Source organism: Melanostigma gelatinosum, assembly GCF_949748355.1.
Source record: "Melanostigma gelatinosum genome assembly, chromosome: 4".
Classification (NCBI taxonomy): Eukaryota; Metazoa; Chordata; class Actinopteri; order Perciformes; family Zoarcidae; genus Melanostigma; species Melanostigma gelatinosum.
This window is the reverse complement of record NC_136637.1, coordinates 30616802-30638717: the sequence shown is the minus strand read 5'-3', so window position 1 is coordinate 30638717 and position 21916 is coordinate 30616802. Positions and strand designations below refer to the sequence as shown.

The 21916-nt window shown below is 43.3% G+C and overlaps 1 protein-coding gene across 2 annotated transcripts; it reads right to left on the bottom strand.

The window, feature by feature from the left end:
* Positions 1–961: 961 nt before the first annotated feature.
* Positions 962–20480, bottom strand: ube3a (ubiquitin protein ligase E3A; the record flags this gene model as incomplete). Of its 2 annotated transcripts, XM_079267825.1 has the most annotated exons (11): positions 962–1788; positions 2154–2297; positions 2578–2651; positions 2732–2887; positions 3452–3616; positions 15618–15823; positions 15974–16118; positions 16924–18113; positions 18201–18460; positions 18737–18783; positions 20256–20480. In XM_079267825.1, coding segments are annotated over 10 exons (2463 nt in total). In that variant the 3' UTR covers positions 962–1667. The 2 variants fall into 2 exon arrangements, with proteins under 2 accessions (XP_079123951.1, XP_079123950.1); XM_079267824.1 differs by lacking the exon at positions 20256–20480 and having other exon boundaries at positions 18737–18927.
* Positions 20481–21916: the final 1436 nt, after the last annotated feature.

Sequence of the window (21916 nt, the reverse complement as noted above, 5' to 3'; positions counted from 1 at the left end):
CTGCATGCATTTGATGCCGTCTGTGAACGTACAAAATTAAACCCAAATGCAGTTCTGTTTATGTTATAATCAGCGGACGCTACGAGTTGTAAATTGCGACGTATGTAAATAAACGTTAAACATGTTCATATACTGTATGCGCCTAGATTGTCTTTTTTTGGTAAGAGAAAAGCGAGTCGAGTGATAATTTTCTTGGGGTTTGTCCCTTAGATTCGACAGTCATGTGAAAAGGGTCAATCAGCGTGTAGCCCCGCCCTAAAGCATCCCCTGCTTTATGGTCTATTAGAGACCTGTCAATCACTGTGTAGCCCCGCCCTAAAGCATCCCCTGCTTTATGGTCTGTGTGACTCTAAATGGACCATAATGTACTAAATGAACATCATGCTGTATTGAAGAAGACTTGAAACTAGAGATTGAGACATAAACTCATGTTTACAATGTTTACTGAGGTAATAAATCAAGAGAGAAGTAGAGTCATTTTCTATAGACTTCTATACAACCAGAGGAGTCGCCCCCTGGTGGACATTAGAGAGAATGCAGCTTTAACACGTGAAGCTCTGAAGAACTTTAAAGAACCGGAGGTTGACTCCTGACGAACACAAAGATTCCTACAATCAGGTGATTACACACTATAGAAAACATACTTCATATCATATTTAGATCCCAATAAATGGTACACACTGTACCTTTAACATAAAATATTGATTATAGCAGCTTTATCTAGATCATATGTTGTTAGTGGAAATTCCTTAAAGCATGATGACAAAGTTAATTGATTTAGTTCACCTTTATTGACTTTGCATAACAGTTGCTTTACATAAGAGTTTCACATTATCTGCACATTCTTCATGTACCTGAGATATTTGGCCAAATAAAACACTTCATGTGACTCTTTTCTCTCTCATATATATATATATATATATATATATATATATATATATATATATATATATATACACACACACACATATATACACACACACACAGTGTATATAGGCATTGCACATTTTTGGCAACTGCACTTACAAATGTGCAATCAGAAACACTTTAAAAAGCAAAGAAAGAGGAGGAGAGACAGGCTCAGTCATCCTGAAACACACGATCTGCTCACACAGTATTTATGTTATACGTAGTACACAGAAATACTTCAACATAACCTGGAGGTCAGCGGAGAGTTTGCTCTCACGCTGACAGGAAACAGATCAAATAAGAGCTCGTCAGTGAGGCTGTTTGTGTAGGAAGCAGTAATAAAAAATGAAAAGGCATCACCTCAATCTCGCACAAGGACCACCGTTATGTCCAGTCGCCTCCCAGCTGTGGGGAGCGAGGACTGAACACTGCTACACCGCGAGGAACCGGAGAAAACGTCAATGAATAGAACTGCACGTCACTTAAAATCCCGTGTGTAAGTGCACTTTCACAGTTTCACAAATCAGATATTGTTAAACTAAAGAATAAAGAATAAAAAAACCGTAATTGAAGCGTTGTTGAGCTCTTTGGAGACCTAATGACGGGTTTGTGTTACAGGAAGTGGAGTCTGACGGGTGCAGCTTGGTGAGGCACAGGGTTGTTGCAGCATTTTGTTTCACGGCATTTCCCCTTTTTTGTGATACTCCCTTTTTCTTTAATTTGTAAAAAACGTAGTGGAGAAAACTCGTCTTTGGGGATCAAAGCATCCCGAAGCCTTTGGCATACGTGATGGCCTTGAGGAGTCTCTCCCTCAGTTTGTCCTTGCAGGAGTATTCAGGCAGCAGCAGAGCGTTGAAGCAGGTGTGCGAGGTCGGCAGCCTGAAAGAAGGAAATGAGAACCCATGACAACCGAGTAGAGATGATCCGTTAGTCCAGCTATATGTTTACAATGTAACTCGTGTGTAACTCGTGTTTACAATGGTAATAAATCAAGAGAGAAGTAGAGTCATTTTCTATAGACTTCTATACAACCAGAGGAGTCGCCCCCTGGTGGACACTAGAGAGAATGCAGCTTTAACACAGGAAGCTTTGAAGAACTTTAAAGAACCGGAGGTTGCCTCCTGGCTCAGCTGGACGTTTGTTCCAAATGTAAAGAAATTCTCCTTCACAGAGAACAGACCGGACCTGATGATGTCTGCGTGGTTGTAGAACGAGTTCTTTATCTGATCATCTGTCTGAAGTACCTGTCTGTGTCGGAGCCGTTCTTGGCGATGATCATTTTTAGTTTGCCGAGCCCTCCGACGGGCGCTCGGTCTGTGCCGGTGGTGAACTGAAGGAACAACCTCTTCTGCTCTTCTCCAAACGAGTGAATCGTTTCCCAGAAATCTCTGAGCAGGAAATAAAAAATAAAAAAACAATGTCAATGTAAAATCAGTGTGTCCTACTACTACAAATACTAATAATACTGGAGATGTACCATTCACACGACCACGTCAGCTCGTTATCGTCAGCTCGGTTATCATCAGCTCGGTTATCGTCAGCTCGGTTATCGTCAGCTCGGTTATCGTCAGCTCGGTTATCGTCAGCTCGGTTATCATCAGCTCGGTTATCGTCAGCTCGGTTATCGCTCAGTAACATGCAGTGTGTGAGAGGACAAAAGAGACTCACCTGATGATCTGACTATCTTTGCTGTAACCTCCATCGTATTCTGTCGTCTTTTCAAGAGCTTCAAAGTCAAGTTTCTGTGAAAGAGATTCCTCCGTTAATCCTAAATCACACATCTACAATAAAGAAACGTTTGAATGAAGCTGTGTTTCCTCACCCTGCTGCCACAGATCAGCATCTCTATTTCCTCCGGTCTGAACAAATACTTCAGAGGAGACTCTTTGGTGACCATCAGGAAACCTTTCTTAAAGGCTTTGAACTGACTCTCCACGCTCTTGTTCAGGATGTAGTCGGCATACATGTCCACAAACTCCTGTGATTCAAAGAGGTCAAAAACAAAAAAACACCTGTTAAATGTAAAGAAACTAAATTTGATAAATGTACAATTATTGGTGCTACAAATAGTTTATCTGTCACAAACTGTTGAGTCGTGGTGTTTTGCCCTGTTAAAGAGCGTTAGTTGTGGGTTGTTCATTGTTGTTATAATAATTGTTGTTATAAAGTTATAAAGTAAAAGGCTCCGTCAGTAGCACTCCTAGCAGCAAACAATATATTTTGCTGCCTGTTGAAGAGCAACAGAAGTGGTTTCGGCTGTGAACCGGTATGACGGTGTATGAAAAATTCATATCGTACGGGAAATTGAAACCGGTATACCGCCCAGCCCTACTTGAAACTTATTTATTTTTAAAAAATAAATAAATTCTAATCCTGTTCTATAATACAATATAAGATACTATAATATAAAATAAATAATATATAAAGCAATTATTTATTATTGAAAATGAACCTATAAGCCGTATTGATAAAATCCTAACGATACCATCTACCAACATGTTAAATGAACATGATCACATGACTCACACTGTTGTGGTCTCACCTGTCTGTTGTCCTCTGTGACGGGGATCTGGTCTCCCTGGTCCTTCAGGTCGTACAGGATGGGGTTTCCAAACAGGTCTGTGTGTGAGATCTGGTACGTGAGCATCATGTCTTGCTCCACGTTGCCGCCATATTCCAGCAACTTCTTCAGACTCTGGTAGAGACTCTGCAAGAAGAAAAGAAGTGTGAGGAAACACGTTGACATGTTAGCTTAGCATAGCACGTGGACCGGAAACAGCTAGCCTGGTTCTGTCCAGAAGTAACGAAATACACCTTCCATCCTCTCTGAAGCTCAGTGACATGTAATGTCTGGTTTATTTAGTGCACACATAAAATACATGAGAGAAAACAAGTTTAATGGCGGATTTGGGCGACCATTGTCCCACGTAAGCTTGGTTCATATAATGACGTAATCCTCAAGTGATTGCAGCGTTTGGTCGTGCACCTCTGAATTTCTGTAACTTGTCACGCGATCAAAGCTTTTTAGATGTGACTGTCACAAATATGAACTGATAAAAACACTATTCACTAAAAAGAACAATTGATTTTTAGATACTTTAGAAACAGGAAGAACAAATAGTTTACAGGATATTAAACCTTTGTTTCTTCATAACACTGGACTTCTCTCTACATGGTTTGTATGAAGGTGATGAAGTAGTTCATGAACATGAGATATGAGTTGATAGATGATTATGATCCCTCCTCTCTATAGTGGAGGTTGGTTTATGGCTTATTGTTGGTTACACCAGTCTTTTTTATTCTTTACACTTTATTTAGTTTGTTGGTCCTCTGGTGTTTCAGAGAATAAAGTAACAAACATCATGCTGAGGATTAAAGTCTCTGTTCGTGCTCAGAGCTCCGTCTGTTGAGGCGACGCTGCTACGTGAGGATAGACGAACACAACATCATGCGTCATGGTGATTACCAGCAATGTGGTGGTGACGCCATGATGAATGTTTGGTCCTACGGGTGATTAAAAAAGCACTTTCAATAACTAACCAGGATGGGAGGTTCAACAAAATTGCGGATTTTAAACTGGTAAACACGTCCAAACTGAGAGACTAAAGGTGAAACACAATCTATGTGTTTCAGTCTTTCATGCTGCTCTTCTTCCTGGGACTACTTGATTGGCCGCCTCTGGTTGCTGCATTCTCTCTAGTGTCCACCAGGGGGCGACTCCTCTGGTTGTATAGAAGTCTATAGAAAATGACTCTACTTCTCTCTTGATTTATTCCCTCAGTAAACATTGTAAACATGAGTTTATGTCTCAATCTCTAGTTTCAAGTCTTCTTCAATACAGCATGATGTTCATTTAGTACATTATGCTCCATTTAGAGTCACACAGACCATAAAGCAGGGGATGCTTTAGGGCGGGGCTACACGCTGATTGACAGGTCGACACCAGAGACGTATACGGCGTCTCTACGTCGCTCCTCCTCAGTCCTTATATGGTCACTTCCTGTTCACTGGTTGCAAAAAACAAGATGGCGACGGACAAAATCGCTGAATTCAAGGCTTCAAAAACATCCACAAACCAACGAGTGATGTCATCGTGACAACGTCCACTTCTCAGACAGTCTGTGGGTCCCCACCGCCACCAGTCAAACACATCGCTCACATTGAAATGAATGGGAGGACTGGTGTTTGTCGCCCTATCAACTGATTTGGTGTAAATGTACCGCGACCCCAACATGATAAGATACATGAGCGGGATATAGATCTTCTCATCTAACTCTCGACAAGTAAGCTCATAGGAATGTTTCCCAAAAGGTTGAACTTTTCTTTAAGTGCTACAGTTTGTTACATGTAACTAAGTAAACCCTACAGTAAAAAAACAGAATAATAATAATAATTAAAGCTGCGAGCAGCGATGAGCGGGCCCTCGCAATATGCACGTCGGGGTGCATGCACGTCGGGGTGGCGGCGGGACTCCGGCCTGCGCGGCCGAGAACGTCCGCCGGACGGCGCGAGGACTCTGGTTGATGCTGTCATTCAGTTCCGTGACCGTCAGACACTGCATGCAGGTTCAGAGCATGGCCCCAATATACTTTTATTTAAGTCCATATGTGATACATGTTCCTACCAAATTTCATACATCTAGGTGAAACGTACTGCGAGGGCTGCTTCGTTGAAATTTTGTAGGGGGCGCTATTGAGCCGATTTGCCACTCTGAACCAATAAAATCATATTATACAACTACATTTTGGGCTTTAAATGTGTATGCCAAGTTTGCTTATGTTTCGAGCATTTTTAGCCTCTCAAAATGACCTTCGTTGTTAATGGCGAAGACTGCATCGCCACGGCAACGGCGTTCGACGAAACATCAAAAGCTTCATGATCTGGCATTATGAACTATTTGTGTGGAACAAATTTGATATTGATTTGATTTACCTACTAAGAGAAACAAGCCAAAGTATCAAGACTTTAACTTCCTGTTACCAGTAGGTGGCGCTATGACTATGATTCAAAATTGGCCTGCAGATGTCTTCAGGCCTGGAGTCTAATCAAACACGTGAAATCTGGTAAAGATCTGATGATGTGGAGTCGAGTTACATCAGTTTATTCGTTCATGGCGAAGGATCGAAATTCCGTCGCCACGGCAACAGCTTTTCACGAAACAACAAGCTTTGAGTAACTTTTCATCACAAAGGTCTTTAGACTGTACCGACCAAATTTGAAGTTGATCTGATGAATTCCCTAGGAGGAGTTCGTTAAAGTGCAGCGCCTGGAAATGACAAAAACGACATGAGAAATTCATAAAAAATGCAAAATCGCTGACTTCCGGTTGGGTTTAGAGCATAGCCCCAAGAGACTTTTATTGAAGTCCATATGCGATACATGTTCCTACCACATTTCATACATCTAGGTCAAACGTACTGCGAGGGCTGCTTCGTCGAAATTTTGTAGGGGGCGCTATTGAGCCGATTTGCCACTCTGAACCAATAAAATCATATTCCCTAACTACATTTCGGCCTTGTAATCTACTTGCCAAGTTTGCTTATGTTTCGAGCATTTTTAGCCTGTCAAAATGACCTTCGTTGTTAACGGCGAAGACTGCATCGCCACGGCAACGGCGTTCGACGAAACATCAAAAACTTCATGATCTGGCATTATGAACTTCTTGTATTTGTGTGGAACAAATTTGATATTGATTTGATTTACCTACTGAGAGAAACAAGCCAAAGTATCAAGACTTTAACTTCCTGTTACCAGTAGGTGGCGCTATGACTATGATTCAAAATTGGCCTGCAGATGTCTTCAGGCCTGGAGTCTAATCAAGCATGTGAAATCTGGTAAAGATCTGATGATGTGGAGTCGAGATACATCAGTTTATTCGTTCATGGCGAAGGATCGAAATTCGCCGAGCCGCCACGTCGCCGTCCTTCAGTAACTTCTTACAATCTTCACAATGAAGCATTATCAACGTCTTAAGGCTTGTTTGACAACATTTGAGAGGGATCTGATTAATCTGTGAGGAGCAGGATGTCAAAGTACGCAGCGTACAACTTCCGGTTGCCACTAGGTGGCGCTATCACTATGATTCTAAATTATCATACAGATGTGTTCCGGGTCAGGATGTTATGACATATGAGAGATTTTGAGCAGATTCGACAATGTACGGCCGAGTTACAACAACTTCCTGTTTCGTGGCGAATGGTGTTTCTTTGACGCCACGCCACGGCCACATAGTTCGATAACTTTTTGATCTTTGAGTAACTTTTCACTGCCAAGGTCTCAAGAGCAGACTAGCCGAATCTGAAGTCAATCGGGTCAAATCTCTGGGAGGAGTTCGTTAAAGTATGACGCCTTGAAACGGTCAAAAAACGTCATAAAAGGAAAAATGGCCGACTTCCTGTTTGGTTTAGAGAAAACTTCCAAGAGGATTTTTGGTGCGTCTCATCACGGTCCACATAACTACCAACTTTCATACAGCTGGGTGAAACCTGATGTTGGGGCTACTCAATAGGGGGCGCTAGCGAGCCAATATTTCATACCGCAGCTGGAAACCCCAATCAGACTGCAATTTTCGCAAATTCTGGCTTGCGTGCCAAATTTCACAGACTTCCCAATATCCCAAGCACCTCCTTTTTGCGACGAAAGACTAAGAATAAGAAGAAGAATTAAAGCTGCGAGCAGCGATGGGCGGGCCCTCGCAATATGCACGTCGGGGTGCCGGCGGGACTCCGGCCTGCGCGGCCGAGAACGTCCGCGACTGTCGGACGGCGCGAGGACTCTGGTTGATGCTGTCATTCAGTTCCGTGACCGTCAGACACTGCATGCAGGTTCAGAGCATGGCCCCAATATACTTTTATTTAAGTCCATATGTGATACATGTTCCTACCAAATTTCATACATCTAGGTGAAACGTACTGCGAGGGCTGCTTCGTTGAAATTTTGTAGGGGGCGCTATTGAGCCGATTTGCCACTCTGAACCAATAAAATCATATTATACAACTACATTTTGGGCTTTAAATGTGTATGCCAAGTTTGCTTATGTTTCGAGCATTTTTTGCCTCTCAAAATGACCTTCGTTGTTAACGGCGAAGAATGCGTCGCCACGGCAACAGCTTTTCACGAAACAACAAGCTCTGAGTAACTTTTCATCACAAAGGTCTTTAGACTGTACCGACCAAATTTGAAGTTGATCTGATTAATTCCCTAGGAGGAGTTCGTTAAAGTGCAGCGCCTGGAAATGACAAAAACGACACTAGAAATTCATAAGAAATGCAAAATGGCTGACTTCCGGTTGGGTTTAGAGCATAACCCCAAGAGACTTTTATTGAAGTCCATATGTGATACATGTTCCTACCACATTTTAATACATCTAGGTCAAACATACTGCGAGGGCTGCTTCGTCGAAATTTTGTAGGGGGCGCTATTGAGCCGATTTGCCACTCTGAACCAATAAAATCATATTTCGTAACTACATTTCGGCCTTGAAATCTACTTGCCAAGTTTGCTTATGTTTCGAGCATTTTTAGCCTCTCAAAATGACCTTCGTTGTTCACGGCGAAGACTGCATCGCCACGGCAACGGCGTTCGACGAAACATCAAAAGCTTCATGATCTGGCATTATGAACTTCTTGTATTTGTGTGGAACAAATTTGATATTGATTTGATTTACCTACTAAGAGAAACAAGCCAAAGTATAAAGGCTTTAACTTCCTGTTACCAGTAGGTGGCGCTATGACTATGATTCAAAATTGGCCTGCAGCTGTCTTCAGGCCTGGAGTCTAATCAAGCATGTGAAATCTGGTAAAGATCTGATGATGTGGAGTCGAGATACATCAGTTTATTCGTTCATGGCGAAGGATCGAAATTCGCCGAGCCGCCACGTCGCCGCCCTTCAGTAACTTCTTACAATCTTCACAATGAAGCATTATCAAGGTCTTAAGGCTTGTATGACAACATTTGAGAGGGATCTGATTAATCTGTGAGGAGCAGGATGTCAAAGTACGCAGCGTACAACTTCCGGTTGCCACTAGGTGGCGCTATCACTATGATTCTAAATTATCATATAGATGTGTTCCGGGTCAGGATGTTATGACATATGAGAGATTTTGAGCAGATTCGACAATGTACGGCCGAGTTACAACAACTTCCTGTTTCGTGGCGAATGGTGTTTCTTTGACGCCACGCCACGGCCACATAGTTCGATAACTTTTTGATCTTTGAGTAACTTTTCACTGCCAAGGTCTCAAGAGCAGACTAGCCGAATCTGAAGTCAATCGGGTCAAATCTCTGGGAGGAGTTCGTTAAAGTATGACGCCTTGAAACGGTCAAAAAACGTCATACAAGTAAAAATGGCCGACTTCCTGTTTGGTTTAGAGAAAACTTCCAAGAGGATTTTTTGTGCGTCTCATCACGTTCCACATACCGACCAAATTTCATACAGCTGGGTGAAACCTGATGTTGGGGCTACTCAATAGGGGGCGCTAGCGAGCCAATATTTCATACCGCAGCTGGACACCCCAATCAGACTGCAATTTTCGCAAATTCTGGCTTGCGCTCCAAATTTCACAACATTCCCAATATCCCAAGCACCTCCTTTTTGCGACGAAACACTAAAAATAATAATAATAATAATAAACATTCGAAATTCAATAGGTCCTCCGCTCCGACTACGTCGGTGCTCGGGCCCTAATTAAAGCTGCGAGCAGCGATGGGCGGGCCCTCGCAATATGCACGTCGGGGTGCATGCACGTCGGGGTGGCGGCGGGACTCCGGCCTGCGCGGCCGAGAACGTCCGCGACCGTCGGACGGCGCGAGGACTCTGGTTGATGCTGCCATTCAGTTCCGTGACCGTCAGACACGGCATGCAGGTTCAGAGCATGGCCCAAATATACTTTTATTTAAGTCCATATGTGATACATGTTCCTACCAAATTTCATACATCTAGGTGAAACGTACTGCGAGGGCTGCTTCGTTGAAATTTTGTAGGGGGCGCTATTGAGCCGATTTGCCACTCTGAACCAATAAAATCATATTATACAACTACATTTTGGCCTTTAAATGTGTATGCCAAGTTTGCTTATGTTTCGAGCATTTTTAGCCTCCCAAAATGACCTTCGTTGTTAACGGCGAAGACTGCATCGCCACGGCAACGGCGTTCGACGAAACATCAAAGCTTCATGATCTGGCATTATGAACTATTTGTGTGGAACAAATTTGATATTGATTTGATTTACCTACTAAGAGAAACAAGCCAAAGTATCAAGACTTTAACTTCCTGTTACCAGTAGGTGGCGCTATGACTATGATTCAAAATTGGCCTGCATATGTCTTCAGGCCTGGAGTCTAATCAAACACGTGAAATCTGGTAAAGATCTGATGATGTGGAGTCGAGTTACATCAGTTTATTCGTTCATGGCGAAGGATCGAAATTCCGTCGCCACGGCAACAGCTTTTCACGAAACAACAAGCTTTGAGTAACTTTTCATCACAAAGGTCTTTAGACTGTACCGACCAAATTTGAAGTTGATCTGATGAATTCCCTAGGAGGAGTTCGTTAAAGTGCAGCGCCTGGAAATGACAAAAACGACATGAGAAATTCATAAAAAATGCAAAATGGCTGACTTCCGGTTGGGTTTAGAGCATAGCCCCAAGAGACTTTTATTGAAGTCCATATGCGATACATGTTCCTACCACATTTCATACATCTAGGTCAAACGTACTGCGAGGGCTGCTTCGTTGAAATTTTGTAGGGGGCGCTATTGAGCCGATTTGCCACTCTGAACCAATAAAATCATATTCTATAACTACATTTCGGCCTTCTAATCTACTTGCCAAGTTTGCTTATGTTTCGAGCATTTTTAGCCTCTCAAAATGACCTTCGTTGTTCACGGCGAAGACTGCATCGCCACGGCAACAGCGTTCGACGAAACATCAAAAGCTTCATGATCTGGTATTATGAACTTCTTATATTTGTGTGGAAGAAATTTGATATTGATTTGATTTACCTACTAAGAGAAACAAGCCAAAGTATAAAGACTTTAACTTCCTGTTACCAGTAGGTGGCGCTATGACTATGATTCGAAATTGGCCTGCAGATGTCTTCAGGCCTGGAGTCTAATCAAGCATGTGAAATCTGGTAAAGATCTGATGATGTGGAGTCGAGATACATCAGTTTATTCGTTCATGGCGAAGGATCGAAATTCGCCGAGCCGCCACGTCGCCGCCCTTCAGTAACTTCTTACAATCTTCACAACGAAGCATTATCAAGGTCTTAAGACTTCTCTCACAACATTTGAGAGGGATCTGATTAATCTGTGAGGAGCAGGATGTCAAAGTACGCAGCGTACAACTTCCGGTTGCCACTAGGTGGCGCTATCACTATGATTCTAAATTATCATATAGATGTGTTCCGGGTCAGGATGTTATGACATATGAGAGATTTTGAGCAGATTCGACAATGTACGGCCGAGTTACAACAACTTCCTGTTTCGTGGCGAATGGTGTTTCTTTGACGCCACGCCACGGCCACATAGTTCGATAACTTTTTGATCTTTGAGTAACTTTTCACTGTCAAGGTCTCAAGAGCAGACTAGCCGAATCTGAAGTCAATCGGGTGAAATCTCTGGGAGGAGTTCGTTAAAGTATGACGCCTTGAAACGGTCAAAAAACGTCATAAAAGTAAAAATGGCCGACTTCCTGTTTGGTTTAGAGAAAACGGCCAAGAGGATTTTTTGTGCGTCTCATCACGTTCCACATACCGACCAAATTTCATACAGCTGGGTGAAACCTGATGTTGGGGCTACTCAATAGGGGGCGCTAGCGAGCCAATATTTCATACCGCAGCTGGACACCCCAATCAGACTGCAATTTTCGCAAATTCTGGCTTGCGTGCCAAATTTCACAGACTTCCCAATATCCCAAGCACCTCCTTTTTGCCATGAAAGCGGAAGAAGAATAATAATAATTAAAGCTGCGAGCAGCGATGAGCGGGCCCTCGCAATATGCACGTCGGGGTGCATGCACGTCGGGGTGCCGGCGGGACTCCGGCCTGCGCGGCCGAGAACGTCCGCGACCGTCGGACGGCGCGAGGACTCTGGCTGATGCTGCCATTTAGTTCTGTGACCGTCAGACACTGCATGCAGGTTTAGAGCATGGCCCCAATATACTTTTATTTAAGTCCATATGTGATACATGTTCCCACCAAATTTCATACATCTAGGTCAAACGTACTGCGAGGGCTGCTTCGTCGAAATTTTGTAGGGGGCGCTATTGAGCCGATTTGCCACTCTGAACCAATAAAATCATATTCCCTAACTACATTTCGGCCTTGTAATCTACTTGCCAAGTTTGCTTATGTTTCGAGCATTTTTAGCCTGTCAAAATGACCTTCGTTGTTAACGGCGAAGACTGCATCGCCACGGCAACGGCGTTCGACGAAACATCAAAAACTTCATGATCTGGCATTATGAACTTCTTGTATTTGTGTGGAACAAATTTGATATTGATTTGATTTACCTACTGAGAGAAACAAGCCAAAGTATCAAGACTTTAACTTCCTGTTACCAGTAGGTGGCGCTATGACTATGATTCAAAATTGGCCTGCAGATGTCTTCAGGCCTGGAGTCTAATCAAACACGTGAAATCTGGTAAAGATCTGATGATGTGGAGTCGAGATACATCAGTTTATTCGTTCATGGCGAAGGATCGAAATTCGCCGAGCCGCCACGTCGCCGCCCTTCAGTAACTTCTTACAATCTTCACAATGAAGCATTATCAAGGTCTTAAGGCTTGTTTGACAAGATTTGAGAGGGATCTGATGAATCTGTGAGGAGCAGGATGTCAAAGTACGAAGCGTGCAACTTCCGGTTGCCACTAGGTGGCGCTATCAGTTTGATTCAAAATTATCATACAGATGTGTTCCGGGTCAGGATGTTATGACATATGAGAGATTTTGAGCAGATTCGACAATGTACGGCCGAGTTACAACAACTTCCTGTTTCGTGGCGAATGGTGTTTCTTTGACGCCACGCCACGGCCACATAGTTCGATAACTTTTTGATCTTTGAGTAACTTTTCACTGCCAAGGTCTCAAGAGCAGACTAGCCGAATCTGAAGTCAATCGGGTCAAATCTCTGGGAGGAGTTCGTTAAAGTATGACGCCTTGAAACGGTCAAAAAACGTCATAAAAGCAAAAATGGCCGACTTCCTGTTTGGTTTAGAGAAAACGGCCAAGAGGATTTTTTGTGCGTCTCATCACGTTCCACATACCTACCAAATTTCATACAGCTGGGTGAATCCTGATGTTGGGGCTACTCAATAGGGGGCGCTAGCGAGCCAATATTTCATACCGCAGCTGGACACCCCAATCAGACTGCAATTTTCGCAAATTCTGGCTTGCGTGCCAAATTTCACAAACGTCCCAATATCCCAAGCACCTCCTTTTTGCGACGAAAGACTAAGAATAATAATAATAATTAAAGCTGCGAGCAGCGATGGGCGGGCCCTCGCAATATGCACGTCGGGGTGCATGCACGTCGGGGTGGCGGCGGGACTCTGGCCTGCGCGGCCGAGAACGTCCGCGACCGTCGGACGGCGCGAGGACTCTGGTTGATGCTGCCATTCAGTTCTGTGACCGTCAGACACTGCATGCAGGTTCAGAGCATGGCCCCAATATACTTTTATTTAAGTCCATATGTGATACATGTTCCTACCAAATTTCATACATCTAGGTGAAACGTACTGCGAGGGCTGCTTCGTTGAAATTTTGTAGGGGGCGCTATTGAGCCGATTTGCCACTCTGAACCAATAAAATCATATTATACAACTACATTTTGGGCTTTAAATGTGTATGCCAAGTTTGCTTATGTTTCGAGCATTTGTAGCCTCTCAAAATGACCTTCGTTGTTAACGGCGAAGAATGCGTCGCCACGGTAACAGTTTTTCACGAAACAACAAGCTTTGAGTAACTTTTCATCACAAAGGTCTTTAGACTGTACCGACCAAATTTGAAGCTGATCTGATGAATTCCCTAGGAGGAGTTCGTTAAAGTGCAGCGCCTGGAAATGACAAAAACGACATGAGAAATTCATAAAAAATGCAAAATGGCTGACTTCCGGTTGGGTTTAGAGCATAGCCCTAAGAGACTTTTATTGAAGTCCATATGCGATACATGTTCCTACCACATTTCATACATCTAGGTCAAACGTACTGCGAGGGCTGCTTCGTCGGAATTTTGTAGGGGGCGCTATTGAGCTGATTTGCCACTCTGAACCAATAAAATCATATTTTATAACTACATTTCGGCCTTTTAATCTCCTTGCCAAATTTGCTTATGTTTCGAGCATTTTTAGCCTCTCAAAATGACCTTCGTTGTTCACGGCGAAGACTGCATCGCCACGGCAACGGCGTTCGACGAAACATCAAAAGCTTCATGATCTGGCATTATGAACTTCTTGTATTTGTGTGGAACAAATTTGATATTGATTTGATTTACCTACTAAGAGAAACAAGCCAAAGTATAAAGACTTTAACTTCCTGTTACCAGTAGGTGGCGCTATGACTATGATTCAAAATTGGCCTGCAGATGTCTTCAGGCCTGGAGTCTAATCAAACACGTGAAATCTGGTAAAGATCTGATGATGTGGAGTCGAGTTACATCAGTTTATTCGTTCATGGCGAAGGATCGAAATTCGCCGAGCCGCCACGTCGCCGCCCTTCAGTAACTTCTTACAATCTTCACAATGAAGCATTATCAAGGTCTTAAGGCTTGTATGACAACATTTGAGAGGGATCTGATTAATCTGTGAGGAGCAGGATGTCAAAGTACGCAGCGTACAACTTCCGGTTGCCACTAGGTGGCGCTATCAGTTTGATTCAAAATTATCATATAGATGTGTTCCGGGTCAGGATGTTATGACATATGAGAGATTTTGAGCAGATTCGACAATGTACGGCCGAGTTACAACAACTTCCTGTTTCGTGGCGAATGGTGTTTCTTTGACGCCACGCCACGGCCACATAGTTCGATAACTTTTTGATCTTTGAGTAACTTTTCACTGCCAAGGTCTCAAGAGCAGACTAGCCGAATCTGAAGTCAATCGGGTCAAATCTCTGGGAGGAGTTCGTTAAAGTATGACGCCTTGAAACGGTCAAAAAACGTCATAAAAGCAAAAATGGCCGACTTCCTGTTTGGTTTAGACAAAACGGCCAAGAGGATTTTTTGTGCGTCTCATCACGTTCCACATACCGACCAAATTTCATACAGCTGGGTGAATCCTGATGTTGGGGCTACTCAATAGGGGGCGCTAGCGAGCCAATATTTCATACCGTAGCTGGACACCCCAATCAGACTGCAATTTTCGCAAATTCTGGCTTGCATGAAAAATTTCACAGACTTCCCAATATCCCAAGCACCTCCTTTTTGCGACGAAACACTAAAAATAATAATAATAATAATAATAATAATAAACATTCGAAATTCAATAGGTCCTCCGCTCCGACTACGTCGGTGCTCGGGCCCTAATAAGAATAAACATTACGGTTTCAATAGGTCCTCCGCTCCGACTACGTCGGTGCTCGGGCCCTAATAAACATTACGGTTTCAATAGGTCCTCCGCTCCGACTACGTCGGTGCTCGGGCCCTAATAATAACATGTCAGAAATACAGAACAGTCTTTCACTGCTTATGTTAACTTTGGAGAAAGTTACTGTACTGGATGGGAGTCTGACAGGTCCAAGTAGGTCCCCTTCTTGCCCATGAGCTTCCTGTAGACCACCATGGGGAAATGAACGTCCAGGATGCAGTTGTTGTAGATGGCGAGCCCCAGAACGAGTCCAACTAAAGTGTACTGGGCCTCGTTCTCCAGAGAGGACGAGTTAAACCAGAACAGTTTGGTGTCGTCGTCGTAGCTGAACATTCCTGTTCAGGAACTCAAAACAGAGAGAAAATACATGAAGGAATAGAAACCAAAAGGTATCAATCTTCTCATCTAACTATTGGCAATAAAGCAAAGAAGAGCATTTCCTTAAACGTTGAGCTAGTCGGTGAACTTGTGATTTCTGGTCTCACCTATGTCGGGATTGAAGATTTCCTCCAGGACCAACTGGAAGAACTCCTTTGACACCCCGCCCTCGTCTACACCTTGTTCCCCCTCGAACTCCACAAACAGCTGCTTCTTCAGGTCGGATGGGTTCTCCATGGAGATCATCTCCAGCTGCAACACAAGCGGGTCGAATTCATGGAGAAAACACGAGAGGGCGGAGCCTAAACATGTCACAACATGTATCATTAATGTGTTCACACAAAACAAGAAGCAGATTGATCGTTTGACATGTCGGCTGGTTCACTACAGTGGTATGAAGCCAAAATAAACTGATTTTGCTGTTATTTAATTGCACTAAAGGGATAAAAAGGATGCAGGAAACAACTGCATAATGACGCAGATTTGTAAAAAGTCTGAATTCATACTTTGTCAGGTTTGTCCAAAAGACGACAAGCAAACTACTTTTAAAATGCTTGTTTTCTTTAATGGCGTTTGGGTCGATTGTTGCTGGCATTGTAGCTGCTCCATCAACGCCTCAACATCACGTCAAACAGGCGTCAATACGGTAGGGAGTCTGTGGTTCGAACCACAGGGAGTCTGTGGTTCGAACCACAGGGAGTCTGTGGTTCGAACCACAGGGAGTCTGTGGTTCGAACCACAGGGAGTCTGTGGTTCGAACCACAGGGAGTCTGTGGTTCGAACCACAGGGAGTCTGTGGTTCGAACCACAGGGAGTCTGTGGTTCGAACCACAGGGAGTCTGTGGTTCGAACCACAGGGAGTCTGTGGTTCGAACCACAGGGAGTCTGTGGTTCGAACCACAGGGAGTCTGTGGTTCGAACCACAGGGAGTCTGTGGTTCGAACCACAGAGAGTCTGTGGTTCGAACCACAGAGAGTCTGTGGTTCGAACCACAGAGAGTCTGTGGTTTGAACCACAGACTCGATGACACACCGTCGGACATGTCGCTGTGACTCACTCTGACGAGGGCGTCGTCGATGATGTGGTCCCGGCGGACCTTCAGCTTGAGATAGGGGTTGGGCTGCTGGCCCTGCACCATGCTGTAGAGGGCCGTGAGGCGCCGCTCGCTGTACATCCTGATGCGGTTGTCGTAGTACAGCCCTTGGTTCTTGGTGATGATGCTGAGGATGAAGGGGCAGCTCTGGAAGGAGAACTTGGTTTCGGCATTGACCTTGAAGAAGGTGAAGTCCTTGTCCATCTCCACCACGTCGTTCAGCGACTCGTTCACAAAGTCCTCGTAGGGGAGGAGCGGTCCGATACAGTCCACGGGTCGGACTCCCAGTTCCTTCTCCAGCGGATCGACCGGCGGGCCTTTGTTGTAGAGCCGCTCCTCGCCCAGCAGCTCGTGCAGGGTGAGCTCGTCGGACTCGGAGTCTTCCTCCTCCTCTTCGTTGTGCTCCACGTCCACGGCGCCGCCCAGGATACTGGCGTAGAAGGCCACCTTCAAACACTGCGTAGCGGCCACTACGGTAGCGTCGTCGTTCACCAAAGTCTCGCCGTCGTACTCGTTGCTGACGACGGTGAACGTGATGAGCTGCTGGAAGGTCTCGGTCATGCGGCGGATGTGCGCGAGTCCGTACCGGGACCACAGCTTCGACAGCCTGGCGAGCGCCGCCACCGGCAGCTTGCTCATGGCCTTGCAGAACTGCGGCAGAGCAGTCTCCAGGTACTCGGGGCTGTGGAGGTTACTGTTCTCCAACACGATGATGAAGATGTTCAGGTAGTCTGGGTTCGTCTCGTATACGTCGAGGTATTCCAGGTCGAGCTCCATGTTAGGAGTAAGGTAAACGAGTGCGTTCACCAGAGCGGCCTCCACCTGGTCGAGGCTCAGAAGTCGGTCGTAGACCCTCCTCAAGGCGTCGATGTCCACCGTCACCTCGCAAGGGTCCAGCATCTCATCGAGACCCTCGTCAGGTAGGGAAGCGCCCGTCGTCTCTGAGCTTTGCTTCTCCTGCTCGTCCACATCTGTCGGTTCACATGAGTCCGGGTTTTCAGCATCGACGGGTTCGTCCTTCCTGAAACTCTTCGTCAAGGCGTCCGAATTGGAGAAAATCCTGCCGATGATGCGGATGAGTGCGGAGTAGTCGCCCCTCTCCTCACAGAAACTCAGGATCATACAGACCGTGTTCTCCGTGAGGTAGGGAACATCTGGACCAAAACAGGGGAAACAAATCGAATTAACACGGTGAACTCGAATCAAAGCTCAAAGCCAGCGTCTGTGAGAGTCAGCGTTACCTGAGAAGTCTTCCTTGGTGGGACAGAGGTCCGTCTCGCTCATCTCACCGTCCAGACTGTCTTTCTCAGAGGGGTGAGGATTACAGAGTTTGGCGTTGATCTTAAACAGCTCGAGCGCTTTGGCCGCCGCTGAATTTTTATCCAGAGGTCGAAAGTCACGACACGACGCACAAAACTCATTCGTGCAGTCGCCATTTCCACAGCCGTCAGTTAACTGCCGGAAGTAGCGCTCGATGAGATGCTTTGCAGTCGCTCTGTTCCTGCAGAGCAAGACATTCAAACAGCAAGTGAGACTCAAACTCATGTCAGACTAAATAAGCATCAACATATTCTTGCAATGCAAATAATAATAATTTAAAAGAAAATCACTTTTACACTTCTTTCCTGTTTGAAAGAGCTACGACATTATGACACAGAGATGAAAAACATCAAAGGGTGCAACGCTTCAGATGGAAATACCAGTTGAACTCACGGCATGTTGGTTAGTTTAGCTTCTAGTTTAACTAGTTGAGTGCAGGTTAAATAGAGAGACTTACATTCGGCTGGATTCAGGAACACTCCTGCAGACCCGATGGACAGTCCTCTGAAAGAAGAGTTCAGTAATAATAATGAATTTAACCATAAATATACAGCCTGTAATAACAGGAGGCGGCCGGACGCTTTTTGATCCATTTGTCAACTGAGTAATATTTAGACCAATTTTTTGTCCAATCTTCATGACCAGCATGTATCTGGTGGCTCTGTATATATTTATTATTAAATACGTTGAAGCATCACAGCAGCAGGAACGAATGTCTCCCATTTCACAACGGTCATATTTACTAGTAATGTAACGGATCTCCCCTCACGGTTCTTCTCATGTGAACCTCAGATCAATGATGACACATGCTGGAATTAGCCAGCTAGCTAACGAACCAGCTGTCCAAGAGTTAGCTAGCTAGCTTGCTAATTCCCCTGAATTCTACACCGTTTACAGACATTTAGCCAAACAAAGTGTTCACTCTGCTGTTGATGTCAGTGTTCTTTTCTTTCGCTGGGACACGAGTGTGATGATGAAGCATTAAGTTGCTACATTCTACTCGTTTACTCTTTATGCTGCTCAGTGAGTCCACAACTTGCCGTAAGTCGGATTCGTTTACGGGAAAGTTAGCCGACTAGAACAGCTGCAATGGTAACAGTACACATAAAAATGGCCGCCGCTCTGACCATTCTGCTGTGTTGATTTCAATGGGAATGTCCCTTCTACTCCTACTTTAATTCTATGGTGTAACCCAAGCTAAGCTACGGCTAGCCAGCTAGCTTAACAGCAACCGGTATCTTTAATACCAAGGACTGTTTTAAAGTTATACACACAGACTGTTTATAAGAAGAGGACGTAGTCGTCATGACGTCTCTCGTTGGTTTGTGGACGTTTAGAAGTCTGGAGTTTGGCGATTTCCCCGTCGCCATGTTGGATTACGGCCGTCGCCATCTTGTTGTTTTTTAGCAACTAATGAACAGGAAGTGACCATATATGGACTGAGCAGGAGTGAGGTAGAAACACGTATACGTCTCTGGTGGAGACCTGTCAATCACTGTGTAGCCCCGCCCTAAAGCATCCCCTGCTTTATGGTCTGTGTGACTCTAAATGGACCATAATGTACTAAATGAACATCATGCTGTATTGAAGAAGACTTGAAACTAGAGATTGAGACATAAACTCATGTTTACAATGTTTACTGAGGGAATAAATCAAGAGAGAAGTAGAGTCATTTTCTATAGACTTCTATACAACCAGAGGAGTCGCCCCCTGGTGGACACTAGAGAGAATGCAGCTTTAACACGTGAAGCTTTCTTTCCTGGTTACATTTTGTACCTTTAAATGGAGAGAAAGTAGTTTTTCTTCCTGACTTCTCAAACACTGTACAATTAAAAACACAATAAATAAATATCTTATTCATCTGAATTAAACCTCGTTATATATTAGTTATCAGACTGTGACTCACTGTCACTGTTTCTCTTTAGAGCAACTTTAATATAAAATGAATAAAACAACGTTAAATACAGTTTACCGACCTGTGATTTGATGATCCCGGGTGTTGTGGTCCTGTCTGTCAGTGACACTGCAAAAATAACGTCCGGTTCTGCACGAGCCGCGTTCAGCCTCTCGAGTCCGCGTGGATCCGGATTCAAACTGACGTCACCTGCTCACCGACACGAGACGAGTCTCGTGAGGACCGACGGGAGGAAGTCTGTGTTTTTCGTGTTTTAAGTGTTTATTAAGTCACAGAAGTGATCCTCTGCTACCATCTTGTAAACAAGAGCTACATGTATCCCGGCATGCACAGCGCGAGGCTGTCAAACACCAAGCCACCGCCCCCCCTCCTCTTCAGACAAACACACGAGATAAATAATACATTTAAATACCTATAAATATATAAATATATACCTATATATATACACATATATATAAATATATACATATATATGTATATATTTATATTTATATATATCGGTATAAATATATACCGATATATATACATATATATATATATAAATATAAATATATATATATACATATATATGTATAAATATATGTATAAATAAATAAAAATATATATTCATATTTATATATATTTCTATGTTTATATACATATACATATACATATATACATATATATATATATATATATATATATATATATATATATATATATATATATATATATATATATATATATTTCTATCTATTGTTACATGTAAATAAATATATATTAATATCCAGGTCCAGAAGCAGGAGAGGAAAAATGTTCATATTTGCAGACAAAACATTCGTTCTATTTTTCCTCCATAACTCGTCTTCTAGACTCGTTAAAATAAAACATTTATTTTATACTTTGTCTGTTTACGTCTGTAGATTTGTACTAAATTCACCAACAGTCACCATTACATGATCCCTCATTTGCATATTTAAACATAACATTTCATAAAACTTGTAACACAATAAATACTCCTCTTAATGCGAGTGATGAAGTGGTGAAGTTTCATGGTGATATCTATGAGGTCATGTTTTACTCTATTCACCTGTAGTCTTCTCAGCTTGTCAAAGCTGTCAAGCTACTTTTTATAATTATTATAATTATTATTATCATTTCTATTTTGATCTTCATTGTTGTTATTATTATTATTATTGTTATTATTTTTGGGCTAAAATTTGCTCTCTGATTGTATGAGAGGGATAAATATATTAAGCTATGAATATATGAATATATATGTATTTGTCATATTGAATAAAATGATTGATTTCTGTCCTGTTGACTGCAGTAACCAACATGGACACTAGGGGTCGCTGTGGGGCCACTTTTCATAAAGTGGAGTTCTTTCTGTCTTCTTATGTTTGAGATGATTTGTTTCACATTAAACTGGAGATAGAAACAGACACATTGTTGAGTGAGAATAATAACCGTCAATACTTCTGCTGATACAGTTTGTTGGATCTACAATTGTTTAACACGTTTTCTATGAAAAATATATATATTTAAAATGTAAAATAAATGCTTCTAAAGGTGTAAGGTTTTACAGAAAGTTATGTTTTGTATGAAATGTAGAAGTGTTCTTGAACTCTGAAGTAAAATTCACACGCTGCCTCCCATTAATAAAGATCATAAATAATCTCCCCGATCGGCTAGATTTACATCATTGTTATGATCATCACCTTTCTGCTGACGTCGTTACGT